The following is an 18,028-nucleotide window of genomic DNA, read 5'->3' as shown; positions in this document are numbered from 1 at the left end:
CCATTTAGACCTGAGGACGATTTAAAAAAATAGCTTCTAAATGCTATCAGTTGTCTGAAAAACCTGTTTCTATGTCAGTGGTGCTCAACCTTTTTCATGTCAAGGACCCCCAGAATTATCTGTATTTGGCCGCCGACCCCCATCTGAAAATATGATGCTCCAGGGACCTCCCAGAAGCAAAGATTTGAGTTAAAAACGTTCGCTCTAAAATAACATATATTCAAAGATTTGCGCCACATTTTCACGATTATTCAAAAATAGCAATTCGCATTAATAGCATTAATAGCATTCGTAGCGCAGCACCGAGTGCTGCGCTACAAGCTTGTAGATCTGCTATTTTTTTTTAAAACACGAGCTTCTTAGATCTGCTATTTTTCAATAGCTAAAGTATAACATAATGCTTACAACACCGAGAGGGGTTTCCGTCCAGAATGGGTTAATGTCAGTAATGTCTTGCTCAATGTCATGTTATGTGTGGACCCCAGCATATTATCTATGTTATGTTCCCCAGGTTGTATGTTCCCCACTTAAACCCAACCCCCTAACCCTAAACCCTAAACATTAACATAGAACCTGGGGAACATAGGGGTGACCCCGACCCCAGGAAGATTAGCTGTTTTCATTCACCACTGGTAATGTGGATGCTAATAAACTCAATAAACTCAATCGAGTCATTAAAGGTTTGTTTTAGAGTTTAGATATCTGGCCACCTCGGTTATACCTTCTCAAACTCCTTGTCCTGTCGGTGCATGAGGGTCTTCCACTGTTCAAAGAGCTCAGGCTCAGAGTTCTGAATGTCCTTGAGGGTCCCTTCAGTCTGGATGGAACCGTCTTTCATGGCAATGATCTGAAAACACACAGAGAGAGAGAGGCACACGTGTACACCGCCACAAAGTAATATCAGTCACCAGAACCAGGGATGTGTGTTGTGGGGGGATCGGATCAAATTCATATCAAATATCTAAATATTGACTCAAGCAACTTAAAAACGGTCTGGGCCTGGGTGCACACAGAAGCCAGAGTAGACACCAGAATAGGTTTAAAGTGAAATAGCGACGTGGTTCCTTCATACATTCTGGTATGAATGAGCTCTTACCCAATCTGCATGTGGAAGGTACTGAAGCTTGTGTGTGACCAGCACAACTGTCCTCTTCTCCTCTCTCAGCATTTTGAGGATGCCATCCTGCATCAAATGGTCACTTAGGTGAATGTCCAAGGCAGAGAACGGATCGTCCTGAACAAAGCAGAGGGACACAAATTAAGAGAAACAAAACAGAGATAAAATATTATGTTATGTCTCAGCAGAATTAAAAAAAACGTGTATTTATCTTTGGTAGACTTTAAGTTGACTACTGTAGAGTCGCTAAAAACAATCAATCTAAATATTGATTGCAGCCGTCACGGCTGCAGTTGATTCAGAACACTGCTGCTCAGGTCCTCACTAAGACCAATAAGGTGCATGGATCATGATATCACTCCAAATCTCAGATCTTTATACAGAGCATTGATTTCAAAATGCTATTGCTGAATTATGAAGCACTGAACGGTTTAGGGTCAAAATACACGTATCATCTGATCTTGTCTGAATCAGATCCTACCTATAAAGAATAAAAGCAGGATATGTTGTGATACATCATGAGCCATCCAGACGAGGCCATCTGGGACAGCTCTGCTTTCTAAACCCACAATCCGAACTAAATGTGGAGAAGCAGCATTCAGTTTTTAATGCACTACATAGTTGATAGACAATACAAAAAAAGAATAGGGTGAACTCCTCCTTTAATGTTGTGAAAAGCACTATGATTTGGCTCATTATTGAAATGCGCTAAAAAAATAAATGTGCCTTTCCTTTTGTGTCAGAGTATAGTAAGGTTAGCCTGGCTCCAGCCCTGAATGTGTCAGAGCATAGTAAGGTTGAATCGCTACCATTAAAAAAATATGGGGAGGGCTCCGTGGGGAGGGCTTTCTGTCTGAATAATGAAGTGAAACGAAATGAAAATTCAGACTGAGTGTCGGGCTATAGTAAGGTGATATAAGCACTGTAAAACAGCAGGATTTCACACAGTGTCACACTGAGACTCAATGCAATCATACTAACTGACCAGACAGAGGCTGGGACTCATTATCAGGCCTACATCAGGTCTATACCGTACAAATAAACTGTGCAATCCAACCTACCAGAAAGACCACATTGGTCTGCTGGTACAAGGCCCTGGCCACGCTGATGCGCTGTTTCTGTCCACCGGAGAGAATGATACCCTGGAGAGGAAGAAGGAGAGAGGAAGGAAGCAGTCTGAGTGTTCCGCATGGACCCAACAGCCCTGACAGACACACCTGTACTCACCCCTAAGGAACATGTGAAGGAGACTACTGCCTATCGATTTCATAACATATCCGTAAAAAGAGACGTACTGAAACAAGACCAGTACACTGGACAAGGTCAGCCTGCTCGCCTGTACTCTGCAAAGTCACAGTGTGAGCAATCTGAGAACCCGTCGGCAAAATATAAAGGAAAAAAAGCACCCTGTCAGTGTGAGTATCACTGACTTTGCAAAGTACTATTGTACAGTACTCTGCAAAGTCACAGTGTTAAGCACACTGTGACTTTGCAGAGTACAATACATAGTACTGTACTGTACTGTTACTATAGTTACTTTGTAGATTTTGATTATTATTACAAAACATACATTAACCACTTTCAGCCATTTGAATAGCCGATCTACAAGCCGATCTTTTTTTTTTGTGAGTACCTTTGCTACTTTAAGTTCATCCCGATGCCAACACTTTTGTACTTTTACTCAAGTACATTTGAATTCCAAGCTTTTACTATTTCTATATTGCAGTATTGATACTTGTACTTAAGTAAAACATTTGAATGATAAATAAATAAATAAAAGTACAATCATGCATGGTAACTGGTAAGGATGTCGCTGTGTAAACTAAACTAATGACAGGAGATATTGGTGATACTAACCCGCTCGCCTATCTCTGTCTGGTCTCCTTGTGGAAGAATGTCGATGTCGGGTTGAAGGGAACAGGCATCGATGACAGCCATGTACCTGGACGGTGAATGCAAACAGTGCCAGAATACAGAGCAGCTAGGTCAGGAAGTAGCAACGCAAAGAAAGTAACTATAATCGCTTGTCTAGAAACAACTGTGAGCGAAGATGAGAATGATGTCCAGGGGGTGTTTATAATGACAGCATGATTCATAGACAAGAAGTCAATGATGCTACACTGGAACAGAGACAATCTGCTGTGGTGTATATACTGCTTCGGGAATAAATCAAGCTCTATCTGCGGCTGTTATTTTTGAACGATGGGGCCCTGGAGGTTTAGGGTCACATCCTGGTATACACAGAATATATGAAGAGACTGTGAAGTAATGTAGAGATGAAGGAACACATGGGGATGAGCTCGAGAGGGGAAGGACAAAGGGCGGCAGTCGTTAGACAAGATAGAGGAAGAAAGTAAGCATCCCCCTTTTACAAAAGATAGAAGGACCATTATTGATGCTGCAGGGGTGTAACAAAGAGGTCCTCCACTTCTGCTGCTTGTGCCATTTTCCACTCCAGTAACCTTCTTTGGGAATAAATCACGGTTTGGTTGTATTTTACCTCCTGACTCTGTGCTCAATTCCAGCCTCTTATTGGGCCAAACCCTACAAGGGGAAATTCATTTCTTCATGGCATTACAGCAGTTATATGAAACAGAATAGTTACAGAACAAAGATACAGCTAAGAGTAACAGAAATAATGCCAATAATAATATACTATATATATATATATATATATATATATATATATATATATATATATAATATTATTATTTTTGAGTGGTGTAAACCACTCATACGACTGGCTTTGTTAGTTTACGTGTCTGTCTGTCTGTCTGTCTGTCTGTGCTCAAAAAATGAGCATGGTTGCTACGGTCACCCAGTTCACCCGGGTGTGATTTCATTACGTCAGACATTACGTCAGACCACAGCTGATCAGGCTATATAAGACCTTACACCACTCAGTTCACACAGGTGTGATTTTTTTATGTAGGGAGGGAAAAGTAAAGGATCTCTGCAGCAACAGCACCCATTTAAAGGTGTGTTATAGCCAGTCCATTAGTCCCAGATGGAGGGTGTATGCACCGTCAACACCAGCAACAGACAATTCAGCACATGTGCGTGCGTGTGCCCAAGCAGGCGCCAAACAGCATATGGTGTCATGTGTGGGCGGCATAGAGGCTCTGTGCAGTGATAGAAGAGCCAATCATCACTGACTGCCAAGGTATCTGCAATTTTATGTCACAATCACAACTTTCAAGGCCTCAAATTGTGCTCCAATTTACAATGCTGTCTAATGACGCAAGCTGAGTTCGCTCATAAACGGTTCCAGTGCCCTGGCTTAGCCGGACAAAAGCTTTTAGTGATAATGCAGCTGACTTCAAGGTTCAAGGTTGTAACCTGTACTTTATTGTTACATCTTGTGTACAGGCACATAAGAGTAAAATCATATTTTTGTTTGGCTTGGCTTCCTTCAGACAATGCAGCATTGTAGATAACATCACACAGCATCACACAGCAAAACAAAGAATAGAATAAAGACACTCCTGATACCATAACAGGATGAATCCAAATCAACGTAGATGTCTATGCTACTGCTCTCTATACTTTTCCCTCTTAAACACGCTAATACCCTTGAAACATTCCCACATTTCACATTGCATACAGTACATGACATTGCGCTGTTTTTGCTTTCATCCTCCACACAGCTGACATGACATCATGCCTGCAGAATGTGCAGATGCTTTCACTCTCATGTTACACTGTGTGGCTACTGTTGCTATCATGTGACAGATGCTGCTGCTGCTGCTACTACTGCTGCTGCTGCTGCTCCGAGTGTAGCCTCGGAAACCCAGACGTTTTTATTTCCAGGGAGACTGTGTGTGACTACAAGCATTCATGCGATGCTCCAAGCTACAATTTCCAGTTATTATTATTGTCTCCACCAGGCCGAAGGCATGGGGAGAGAGTATGTTTTGCACTCCGTCCGTGTGTGTGTGTGTGTGTGTCCTTCCTTCCTTCCGTCCGTCCGTCCGTCCTTCCGTCCGTCCGTTATCAGCTAATCTCCGGCACCGTTGGCCCGATCAATGCCAAACTTTGCACACACACTCCCTGGATGCCAACGATGAACCTCTGCCCCACATTTTCCAGAACGGCCTGTTATAGCGCCACCATGAGGCAGCTTTTCACATTGTTTACCTAAAACTGCACCGATCTGTGTGATACGTTGCATGCACACTCCCTAGAGGCCAAGGACAAACCTTTGACCTGTATTTTCCGCATCTGCCTTTTATAGCGCCACCAGGAGGCCGACTTTTGTCAAACACATTTTTTGATATTACTCCTCCAGATTCTGTCCAAAAATCTCACAAATCGTTACACAGTATCTCTATGGTCATGTGCTCAAGTCGGATCTGTCCGATATTTCATATTCCATCCTAATTGGCTATAATTGGCTTTCACAGTTTGCAAGATTGCCCCGTTTTGAACAAAAGCCTCAAATCATGAACGCAGCATGCAATTTACGTGAAATCTTTCACACATTTTCTTACTAGGCTGAGGAATATATCCCACCCTTTTCACATTGGCCTGTTATAGCGCCACCAACAGGTTGATTTTTGCAAAACACATTTTTGGAACAAAATGCTTCAAAAACATGTTTATATTAATCCTAAACATTTTGCCAAACATCTCACACAGTCCTATCCTCCTGGTGGAGACCTGTGCCCAGAAGGGCACTTTTTCTAGTTGGATTTGGATTATAACTGGCTTTTTGGCTGGGCCACCAGCCATAGACATGTTACTGACTGACTGACTGACTGACTGATTGACTGACTGACTGACTGACTGACTGACTGAATGGCTTTATAGCTTGAAATAGCACTGGCCTCAGAAGTAAAGCACCTCTAAATTACATTGATATTAGTAATATATGAGATATTACTAACGGATCAAATCTCATCTGAATGCAGTCCAACAGCACATTCTCACCGCAGCACCACTCTTCCACCTGCCAGAGCAGTTTTGCTGAATGAATAGAAATATTAGAATGGTTTTAGGATGGGGGCATCTCACCTAGTTTTGACCAGTGGCATCTCAAAGGTGATGTTCTCCACCAGGGTGGCATTCAACAGCCAGGGCTTCTGGGAAGCATAGGCCACAGCCCCCCTCTTCCTGTCAGGGGTGTCAGACAAAACAAACAAATAGGTATTGTTGCTGTCAGGCAGAAACCTTATTATACTGTATGTCTCCACTCAAGTTCTACCAGATCTTGTCTGCTATTTCCTCGGCCAGGTTGAAAGTTAAGTCTGTGGATTTTATTAATATTTACCCAATGAAAAGTATTAAGAGCATGTAACTATAATAACACATTTTACCACTTTGAGATTTGCTTCAAATATAAAGTGCATAACAAAAATATATATATATTATTATTAATTTATAATAACTAGATTGGATCCATTGTAACACAGGCGTTTTCCATTTGCGGTGACGGTTTTAGACATACACGGTTTCCACCCAGCAATGTACTGTATGACATCTCCATTCTGTGTACATAACATGCACAGATAAGCTGCACTTGATTGCTTTGTGCATGACAGCAAAGCGACTGTTTGGAGTCCCTGTCAACAAATTCTGCCCCGATTGCTGTCCAGTGTCCACCTACAGTACAGTAAATACCAATGACAGTGCTCATGCACTTCTTACTCCCAGATAACACTGATGACGCACAAACAAGTGATACAGCTCATGTTTGACATGGCTCAGATGTGGTATATTTGTTAAATTGATATCGTTGCGTAGTGCATATAATCTCACAGATAAGCATGGAATTGCTACTCTGTTGATATAACTGCAAGGTATCTGCACAGTGGCTAGCTGGCATGAGGAGTGGTGTTTTGAGTGTGTGTGTGTGTGTGTGTGTGTGTGTGTGTGTGTGTGTGTGTGTGTGTGTGTGTGTGTGTGTGTGTGTGTGTGTGTGTGTGTGTGTGTGTGTGTGTGTGTGTGTGTGTGTGTGTGTGTGCAGCCAACTTCTATTGGAAGTTGGCTGTGCTTTTGATTCAAGTTTAGAGGAAGCTTTCTTTACTAAACAAGTAAAATATCAACCATTAGGCCATTATACAACTGGGATATATGTGTCAGTTCATTGTTTTTATATTTGGCAGCCTGGGCCAGTGGGCCATGTCCACAGGCTAGTGGTCAGAGGCTTGAGGATTATGGGGTTGTCCAAGTGTAAAGCAAAGCAGCTTGCAACATACTGTTCAATCTCCTCCATTATAGACAGTCAGTCTATTTGGAGGAGGAGGTGATTTTTGTACCCATGATTTACTTTCGGTGTTGGTAATATGACCAATGTTGGCTGTGAATAAGTTCATGTGTTGCCTATATTCTGTACATTTAGGGCTTGGTTGGACTCAAGCACTGAGACACATGAGTGCGTGGGATATCAGAAGCAACTGAAAATATTTGTGCCCTTGATAATGTATTTTATACATGTGGACTCAAATAAAGAAATTTAAATGTGTGTGTGTGTGTGTGTGTGTGTGTGTGTGTGTGTGTGTGTGTGTGTGTGTGTGTGTGTGTGTGTGTGTGTGTGTGTGTGTGTGTGTGTGTGTGTGTGTGTGTGTGTGCATCATTGCGTGTGTGCGTGCATGTGTGCGTGCGTGCGTGTGCGTGTTCACCTGATATCTCCTTCACCAGCTGCATCCTTGTCAGTGGGACTGCGTGCACACACACACACACACACACACACACACACACACACACACACACACACACACACACACACACACACACACACACACACACACACACACACACACACACACACACACACACACACACACACACACACACACACAGTCAGACAGACAGATCATGAATTAATTAGCAACTTAAACCATGTAACTCTATGACCAGGGTGGTTCCCCCTTGGCCTCAACCATTTCCACCATGTCAAGTATAGTGCTCAAAAGTAAATGTACATGGTTACTGTCCACCACTGCCTAAAAATAATACAACCCCAACAGTGCCTCTCCGAAAAATGTGCCAATGGTGACATCAGCATGAAGCCATGTAGAGTGTGACGCACCGAGCCGCCTTAAGATCTGAGACCCGCTGCTGACGATTAGCATGTCAGCACACCGGATGAGTGAGTGGCTCACTGGCTGTCAGTGTCACATGCTCATCTGACCACTGGTCACAACAGAACCAGGGTGCATTTTGGCAAATATGTCAAAAATAGCTGTTTATTGCAGGAGACAGTAAAGATTACCGGAGTTGCCTCCTCTCCACCATTGAATTGGTTTGGATTACAGATAGTTGGAATAATAATAATTATTATTATTATTATTATTATTATTATTATTATTATTATTGTAATTATACAGTATAGCGAATATGCCTGTGATGCCTTGATGAATGCCACATGTGGTTAACATTTGCATAATAGTGTCACTTAGAAATGTGGAAACGGTTGACTGAGTTTGCTCAGTAGGACAAAGAGGGGACAGAGAATCCTTGAGAGGGGACTGGTCGACTGGAATCTGGGCAATGATATTGATGCGACACACACACAACAGGGCATGCTGCTCTCCTGTCTATAGACATGATAAGTGAGTACTCACAGTGAATTCCATGGAGTTCATTTTACTCAGAGAGTGCACAAATGGAACCATATGGACATCATTTGGTTCAATTTATTTTTCAATTTGTACACACTTATGGGTCCATTTGGTTCCATTCCATTTGTGCACCGTCTGTGCTCAATGAAGACTGAGGATTTTACAAAAGAATTACATAAATCCTCACCGAAGCACCTCTGATTGATGACGGGGCCAGCACTGAGAAATGGGCTGTAAAGCTTAACACTCACTGCTGAATATAAACCATGTGTCAACATTTAAACATGATAGTGGATAATCTGTACAAGTGCTACATGCTGTGACAAGACTGAAGGTTGATTGACTGATCTGTTGAACAGTTCATTCATCAATTGATTGGTTGATTGATTGAAACCTTTATTTCAATTTTGCAACTTTTGCAATGGTGCCCTGTACTCAGAACGTTTACAACAAGACGATTTTACAGACATAGCCATACGCCTTGACATTCTAAGTGAGTGCGATTAATATTATTATCATGTTATGTGGGTAGAAGCTTGAGGTCAATATCTAATGGACCAAAGCATATAGGAATCGTCAATGAAGGTTTATATAGTTTAGTTTATTTACAACAGTAGCATTGGCCAACATTTCTGTTGTTGTTCTTGTAATGTGCAGCTTAAAATTAACACCCATGTCCTAGAAGCTAATGCAAGACCCCAAATGCCTGACTTCAGTTAGCCTGGAGATGTCTTGTGTTTTTCTTCAAGGCCCAACTAAGGTGACATTCACACCAGAAAGCTTTACTGCGAATAAAACGAATCCTGCTGCGCATTGTCAGAAACTGCGCTTCGTTTGGCAGGTGTGAAGCCTCATTCGAATCCTAATTCGCAGCAAAGAACCGCATTCTACTTCGACCAAAAACAGGGGTTTCGCTTCGCTTCCAATCGCACTTGATTTCGATTCGGTGCAGGTGGGAATGCAATCCGCAGCAAATAAAGGAAATTAAGCAAACAATGTGGCGGGTGAGGAGCTGAACACAGTTGGAGACGGAGAAGGCATATTTTACGCAGCGCAAAGATGTCCCGTTACCGTGGATAGACGTGGTCGAATGAGGAGAGTACATTAATCAATTGCTTAAGGAAACACATACCGGTAAAACACTACAGAATATTCTGTCCGTCTGTCTGTCTGTGCGTGCCGTAAACATGGAGTGCTGTCACTGTGTGTGGGGACTGTGTAGGCTAGTTTATGAATGGAACACATTGATCCCCCCTGCTGCGTTTCCAATTGCTGCGGATGTCAGTGTGAAGGCAAACCGCAGCAAATTCAATATGCAAGAATCCTAACTTCTCCACCCACCCATTCGCATTGAGTCTACCGAAGTATTAGGTGAGAATGTGACCTAAATGTCAGTTTTGTGATTACCTAAATTATTCACAGTTCAGTTCTGTCAGAGCAGTCATTATTGTATACAGTACATACCTTTCATCTGCTTCACAGTCCGGGCTTGGCAGGCTAAAATAAAAGGGAGACATTTTAAATTACTTCAACTGTTCCTCCAAAATTTTGAATTGTGATTTCATCCACAATTTAATCCCTGGGTTAATTTCACATAGAAGTTCAAATAACAAATAACAACAGTTTCATAGGCTCAATGTAGCCTGACAGCGCATGAGGGCGAGAAGCGACCTCGCCCTATAAAGGGTAGATTATCTTTTGTGTACAGGGTTTGATGAGGCCCAGGTAGTAGGTAGTAGGTAGGCCGGGCCTTAATTTTCGGGCCTGTTGAGAATAACTTTGGGGCAGGCCCTTCTAGAGTTTGAATGGACAGGTGGGCCTGTTGCCGGGTGCGGCTGCACTAATAACTTTGGGGCAGGCCCGTCTACAGTTTGAAATTTGAATGGACAGGTATAAGTCAAAAGGGAGACATCGAAGAGGAAGGATGGATGGAGAAGGATCAACATATGGAATGTCACAACAGGTTCTGAAATATATCCATATGGAGATCTAAGGGTTTGAGGTTTGAGGTCAGATGTAGAGTTGTTGGCCAGGGATCTCCATATATGGGCTTAACTGCAACAGCAGGTCGCATTTACTACTATGACATCAGGGTCTTCACATCTCCATCCCTGATGATGTCACATGATGTCACGATACCTGGGCACCATATATGGTGCCCGACACTGACGGGAAATGCTCGATTCCATAGTTAACTGCGACCTTCGGTCGCAATATGATTATTTTGGGAGGTTGTGGCCTGAAAAGCTTGAGAACCCCTGCTGTAGAGGATGATGTGTTTTGCCATCTCATTGCTCAGTGAACCACCAAAGTATTATAGGGACATTTAAAAAAATATATGTTAATGACGTTTGGAAGATTTAGAGCACGTTCCTGAGGTCTTTATGTGTGTAATATGTGGTTTTAAATATTTTAGATTTCCTCTGTATCATGGACACTGTGAAAATATAGAGAGGGAGAGAGAGGAGAGATACAGAATAGAAGGAAAGAAGGTACCGGAATGGGGGGGGGGGGAGAGGGGGGGACCCGCGGGGACCTGCGGGGAACGGGCCGGCCCGCGCATCACTAGCCCGTAGGCACGAAACGGAGCGCACCGCTGATTGACAGCTGTCTGCCTGTCTGCCTGTCTGCCTGTCTGCCTGTCTGCCTGCCTGCCTGTCTGCCTGTCTGCCTGTCTGCCTGTCTGCCTGCGGAGAGCCCAAAATGCATTGGGCGCTTAAAGTTGTATATTTCGAAAACTGCCAATTATTTCAAAGTAATAATCTCAAGCGTGTCCACAGTAAACTACTACACAATAAATGCAGGAGACCCACATTAAAGTTACTATACTAGTAGCACTCTAGTAGTACTCTAATAGTCTAATAGTACTCTAGTTATACACTACAGTATGTCCATTGTCTCCCTCCCCTGACAGTGAGAGGTAATTGCAATGATGTCCGAACTACAATAATGATCGTCTTTTTCAATATAGGGAGACCACCGCCAGGCACTGCATGCATACTACCAGATAATGTAGATTAAAATAAAGTGTTATTCATTAACCACTTTAAACCTGGTGTTCCAATGTTGGGCAAAAATTTAAAAAAAAAATTAAGAAATGTTGAAAATATAGTTCACAATGGGTCGTGAAGCGATGAAAGCACTCCTTCCGTTCATCCGTCTGGGTATGTCCCCGTGTGCCTGAGCACATCAGCCTTTTATAGTGCCAATTTTACCCCTACTGATTTTGCCCATAACATCACACAAATCGGTACACATTATCTTTATAGTCATGTGATCAAGACGGATCTGTCCAAATATTCAAATTCCATAAACGAATAATTACAAAGAAGAAAAACAATTAAAAGAGTGTTGTACCCTGCCCTTTTTTACTTCGTTCGGCCCAAAATATTGTGTTTGTTGTCATGATTTGTCACGATCCGAGTTGGCTTTGTTCAAGGCTTACAGATAAATAAATACTTTTTGAAACGTCTATGGTAAAAATGCATGGGGAATTATTTCCTGGGCCTGTCGTCGTCATGAAAGGGGGTGCGACTGCGACGCTCTGTAGGCTGCGACCTTATTGTAATTGCCTGGATTTTTGCCAGGTGAAGCATGGCCTATTTTCGCTCGGGTTGGCTTTTGGCTGGTACAGCAATTTCACACATGACTTAGTAATAAATAGACAAAGGGCCCTTCTGGGCACAGGTCTCCACCAGGAGGATAGGAGTGTGTGTGATGTTTGGCAAAATGTTTAGGAGTAATATATAAACGTGGTGTGTGTGTGTGTGTGTGTGTGTGTGTGTGTGTGTGTGTGTGTGTGTGTGTGTGAGTGAGACGCGGCTTGGCCTGTTGTAGCGCCACCATGAGGCTGATTTGAAAACTGTCAAGTGGCATTTCTTCCTCAGCCTAGTGGGAATATGCATGCACAGTTTCACCGCAATCGGTGAGTAGTTGTGGCGATTTGTACAAAACGGGTACAAAGCGGGCTACTCCTGAAAAGTTTAGAAGCCAATCGTAGCCAATGAGGGTGGATTATGAGAAATCAAACAAACCCGTCTTGATCACATGACTATGGAGAGCATGTGTACCGATTTGCGTGAAATTTGGATAAAATCTGAAGGAGTAATATTAGAAAATGTGTTTTACATATGTCGGCCTCCTGGCACTGCTACATCTGCAGACATGCATTTTCAGACTGCTAGTGCAGCCTGGCAGTTTGTCACTGAGAGACACCAGGCCTGCTGATGAGGAGTGGGGGGAGATTTTACTGTTCATCGAGGCTGAATCACTTCAGTGCAACAACCCAAGCGTTTTATTATAGATGTTTATCATTATAAACTCACCAACAGTGTGAAACTACTAGCGAATCATAGTCAGTGTAGTACATATAGAAAGTCTCACAGAACCTTATCTGTATGATGGAATCACATCATTAAAATGTTGTAAGGGTTTCCTGTTTGAGTCAGCCATTTGATTAAAAACACGATAATAAAAGAAATTCAAGTGAGCAATACATCCAGTGTGCCGTGATCTTTTCCACCCTAAAACATAATCATCAGGTATTATTATTATATAATGGTGAAGAGTTTTTTCAAAAAAGTGTACAGTATTTGTTAAAATGTCATTTTTATGTGGACACGCCCTCCAGTTCATTAAGTATGCCTGGTTGGCCTGAAAGGATAGAGACCGAACCGGAGCGTTAGCCCCGCCCCCGGCTATTCATTTCAATAGACCAATTATTTGTTTACAAACATTGGGACTGGGCGCACGGGTGACTGTTTCATGTAATCAATTCCCAACAGATCTCCAAACCTGTTGTTTTGGGGAGCGCTGGTTTCAGTCCATTCAACCTCCTCTTGTGACTTGGCTAGTGAGATGCACCCTAGGATATATTTATACTTCAAAGCCCAACAGTGTTGCGCACAGAGAACAGCTGATATACAAGCTCACATCGCATCGCAAATGCGACTGTTGTGAGCGTAGAGGTCTGCGTGCGCGACACCATCGCGGGACGAAGCATACATTATACTTGATGGGCTGCAGGTGCACGTGCAACCGTGGACAAACAGGCACTGCTGCCGTGTTCATGAGCGCACCTCCCGCGACTGGAGGTGTGGTTTTGAGGACAACTGTTTTGAATTGCTATTATTGTTCAAACACAACAGAAACCAAGGATTATATATTTCAAGGGCGAGAGATCACAATAAAAATCCTAATCATTCTTCCTCCACACTGGGAGAAAAACAGCATCTGAAAGTTTGATGGGGCATTTTTTACACGTGAATGCAGTTAGAACTTTTCCATTGCATCTTATGAGAGGTGTTGTTCTTCTGCAGCCCTTATGCGCGCATGCCGTTTCTTATCAGTGTGACGTCGTCTGATAAGGCGTCTATTGAAGTTGCTCATGGGTGGTGATCCACCTGAACTGAAGCCACACCCACAGCTGTGGTTGTATGATAAAGGGGGAGGGGATGATATTGGGTTGCTATATCACTGTTTTTTTCATTGGCACGTTTGACTGTCAAGGTTTCAGCCTCCAGGAACAAACCATAAATACAAAGGGAAGACATCATTGCACATAACAACCACACCAATGAGTCTGTCACCTCATAAACAAATGAAAAACTGGAAAAAATACAAACATCACACACTCCATCTTTAAGTTATATTACATTGTCAATTTGTCATATATTAGTAATAGGAATGGACATACTGTGTTTCTTGACATAGACATAGAATGTGTCATAGAATGTGTCCCTGCACCAAACCCATAAACACATGTAAGCTCCTGCCTCTGACAAAGCAATTCCCTAAAGGTTTGGCCTAGCATTCTTCACACAGCCTGCACAGAGATTAAACTGTCATCATAGTAATCTGGGGGATAATTTTGCACATGCAGCGGCCATATTGGCAAGACATTGGGCTGCTTCCTTACTTCCTTCACATGTGTTACCAATGATACTAAATTAGGCTCTGTTCCACTGAGTGTAGAAGAGACTTTGCAGTGCGCCAACATCAGGTGGCAAGCATAATGTTTTTTTTTAAAGGCCAATAAGTATAGCTACAAAATTCCCTGCAGTTCTCATTCATGGCCGCTATTTCTGCTATGAATGGTGTCGCATTGTAACACTCCATTCAAGTGAATGGATATGTGGCCAGGCTTTACACTATCGTTGATACAAACCTTTTTATATACTCTCTTTCTTTTATCTTCTCTCACCTCAGGACTTCCTTTCGCTGCTGATTTGTGAGAAGGTTGGGCATAGTATCAATAGCCTATACTGTGCCTATAGAAGCTTCAAGGGACATTTGTGTGTTAAATGGCTGCAAGTTTCATCATCCTGGGCTGTCGGATATTGTGTTATTGGCTGCATGTAGCATATTATTTGTGTTTTGGTCTTTGGACCATACAACTATTTGATTGTATCCGATTCCGTGTGCACAATCTTATTGAAGATTTGTGTCTCATGTGTTGGCTCTGTTACCTTCCTCATGATAATGACGGAATGAACATAACTTGAGGCCATTTGCTATGCACCCTCAGAACCTCTGAACTATAGGAAAGACCAGAGCATTTACTATAAACGGCTTGATATTTCATTGTTCAGCGACCTTTAGTTCTAAGAGGATAATGGATTAATAATGAATTGCATTTTTTATAGCGCTTTTCCAAGTGCCCAAAGCACTTTACAATTACAATTTACAATTTACAATTTAGGCATTTAGCAGACGCTCTTAATCCAGAGCGATTTACATTAAGCAAGAACAAAAAGCATGGGAATACATCACATATATAAACAGCATTTATCAAGAAACATGCGTATGCTAAGAACGTAACTAGAACATGTCTATATATAATGACACTATACATATAAGCTATACATATATATTATACTATGCTGTACTGTTATTGTGCTGTCTACATGACATGCTATAAGTCTGTTTCAAATGCTATCTAAGTCTAAAAAAGTGCTGTCTAAGGGGGTAGGGTAAGTGCTATGGGCCATGGTGGAGTCTGAAAAGGTGGGTTTTCAAACTACGGCGGAAGATCAGGAGTGATGCTGCAGTTCTGATTGCAACGGGAAGTGCGTTCCACAGTTTTGGGGCCAGAAGGGAGAAGAGTTTGGGACGTGTGGAGCGTTGTCCCGGCGTTTTTTGTGAGGGTATTTCCAGCTTCCCTGCGTTGGCTGATCTGAGTGCTCGGGAGGGTTTGTAGGGTTCAATCATGCTTGCAAGATATGGGGGAGCCATACCTTTGGTTGCTTTAAATGCCAGCATCAGAGTTTTGTATTCTGTGCGGGCAGCGACCGGGAGCCAGTGCAGGGAGCGGAGCAGGGGGGAGACATGTGAGAATTTTGGCTGGTTGAAGACCAAGCGAGCTGCGGCATTTTGGATCAGTTGGAGAGGCTTAAGTGCACATGCCGGTAGGCCAGTGAGGAGGGAGTTACAATAGTCAAGTTTTGACAAGACTGTTGTCTGGATTAGGAGCTGGGCTGATTCCTGGGTGAGGAACGGTCTAATTCGTCGTATGTTATAGAGTGTGAACCTACAGGATCGAGTGACAGCTGTGATGTGAGTTTTGAACGAGAGCTGACTGTCCAGGACTACACCAAGGTTCCTGGCTGTTGGGACAGACGTTACCAGGGCGTTGTCTACGGAAATAGTTAGCTCCCGCATAGGGCAGGACTTAGCTGGGAAGAAGAGAAGCTGGTGGTTCAATGGTTCAATGGTTCATTCATTCATACATTGGGAGGTGAAGTGGATAGGATAGTCTTTCTTTCCGAAAATGTTCACTTAAAATGCTCAATTTAAAGTACACAGCCTCAAATTAATAATAGGGATGGGTCCGATTAATCGATTAATCGATTATCGTTAATAGGACCCGAAATCGATTATGATTTTTTTTTTTATGAAAATCTGTTGGAAAGGCAATATTGTCATCCAAACAGGACAGGGCTATAGGCCTACCAAAGTGTGCCTGGGATGTGTCTGTGTAGCTGCATGAGGAGTGTGAGTCATTGAGTGTGAGTGGAGATTGATTCCAATCAAGATACATGTTTGGAGGATTTAGCAGGTGTTGGGAATTTACCTAATCAGGCCTAGGCTGGGGTTGCTATGGTGATCAATTGGCTCAACACTGGTCCAGGGACCACCAGTGGTCCTCATTTAAAAGATGGAGTTAGTAACCAAATGGACCCTTATTAACTCTCAAGAGTTAGAATTATTATCTACATCAGGTGTTCCCAAACTTTTTTGACTTAGGTACCCCTTGGGTGGGAAGTTTTCTATTTGTAGGGTTCATTAAAAAAAACGATTTCGATTTATCGATTATCGATTAATATTGAATTATGCTAATCGATTTTCATTTTTGACACATTTACACACCCCTAATTAATAACAGTAATTAATTTGAAGTAGCACATTAACACCAAATCGGTTTATCGGCCAAGTTTGATCTCATAAATACAAAATATAAGGAAATGAATGATCACATTATGCCCAAGGGACACTGAAGGTGAAGGAGGAACTGTTTGGTACATTTTGGACCTGACATTGAGAACCTGTGCTTTAACTGACCTGTTCCAGCTGACTGTCCCGGACACGCGCTGCATCTCTCCCAGCGCTGCCAGCAACAGAGACGATTTCCCACAACCCACCTGGCCCACAATCATGGTCAGCTGACCTGCGGGATCAGTTGAGGAAGAGTGACAGAAGAGAAGAGTGACAGAATGATGTTGAGAGAGAGATGCAGAGCAGTGATTCTCAACCGTATTTCTATTTTCTTTTTTTCCCAAGGACCCCCAGTTTGATATCATTGCTGTCGGGTGGAAACCTCATCATGTCAGTCGACACAAGACGCTTCATAAAACAACGCATATACACTGGTAGTGGTGGAAAGTAACTAAGTACATTTACTTTTACTTCTACTCCACTACATCAAATATTGTACTTTTACTCCACTACAATTATTTGAAAACCTTAGTTACTTTGTAGATTTAGATTTGTATTAATAAACATACATTAACCAGGAACTGTTATGTTATGCTGTGTGTTCAGGAACCTATACTTCCATCTGTGTGAACTTAGGCCTAAAGAGAGAGGCTATTTGCTTCATGTCATGCTCTGAACTAAATCAAGGACCAGGATGGCTAAAGCATCCCACTGACCCTTTGAATGCAACTGCGTGCAGAGAAGGGAGGCCAGCTCCACAATGACCAAGCCATTATTGTCTCATCTGTCACGACTAAGCAACTTTGATGATGTGTATTAGCCAATGAGCTCCAAGGCCAAAGTGATAGAGAGAGCTGTATTGTTTTGTAACCATGGTACTATTACAAGGACATATGTAATAACACTGGAGCAGCAC

At 42.5% G+C, this 18,028-nt stretch overlaps 1 protein-coding gene across 2 annotated transcripts in view; it reads right to left on the bottom strand.

The window, feature by feature from the left end:
* Positions 1-18,028, bottom strand: part of abcc8 (ATP-binding cassette, sub-family C (CFTR/MRP), member 8) — a 129,396-nt gene that overhangs the window by 55,552 nt on the left and 55,816 nt on the right. For both annotated transcript variants that reach the window (XM_079501909.1, XM_079501910.1), the window contains exons 17-24: positions 17,239-17,344; positions 10,144-10,176; positions 7,738-7,776; positions 6,131-6,229; positions 2,975-3,059; positions 2,179-2,259; positions 1,097-1,234; positions 722-847 (exon numbers count right to left, since the gene is read on the bottom strand). In XM_079501909.1, the coding sequence (XP_079358035.1) occupies positions 722-847; positions 1,097-1,234; positions 2,179-2,259; positions 2,975-3,059; positions 6,131-6,229; positions 7,738-7,776; positions 10,144-10,176; positions 17,239-17,344 (707 nt within the window). The remainder of the gene's footprint in view (positions 1-721; positions 848-1,096; positions 1,235-2,178; positions 2,260-2,974; positions 3,060-6,130; positions 6,230-7,737; positions 7,777-10,143; positions 10,177-17,238; positions 17,345-18,028) is intronic.

The sequence above is a fragment of the Electrona antarctica genome (assembly GCF_951216825.1).
Source record: "Electrona antarctica genome assembly, chromosome: 5".
Classification (NCBI taxonomy): Eukaryota; Metazoa; Chordata; class Actinopteri; order Myctophiformes; family Myctophidae; genus Electrona; species Electrona antarctica.
The sequence above is the reverse complement of the archived record's forward strand: the minus strand, read 5'-3'. Positions and strand labels throughout refer to the sequence as shown.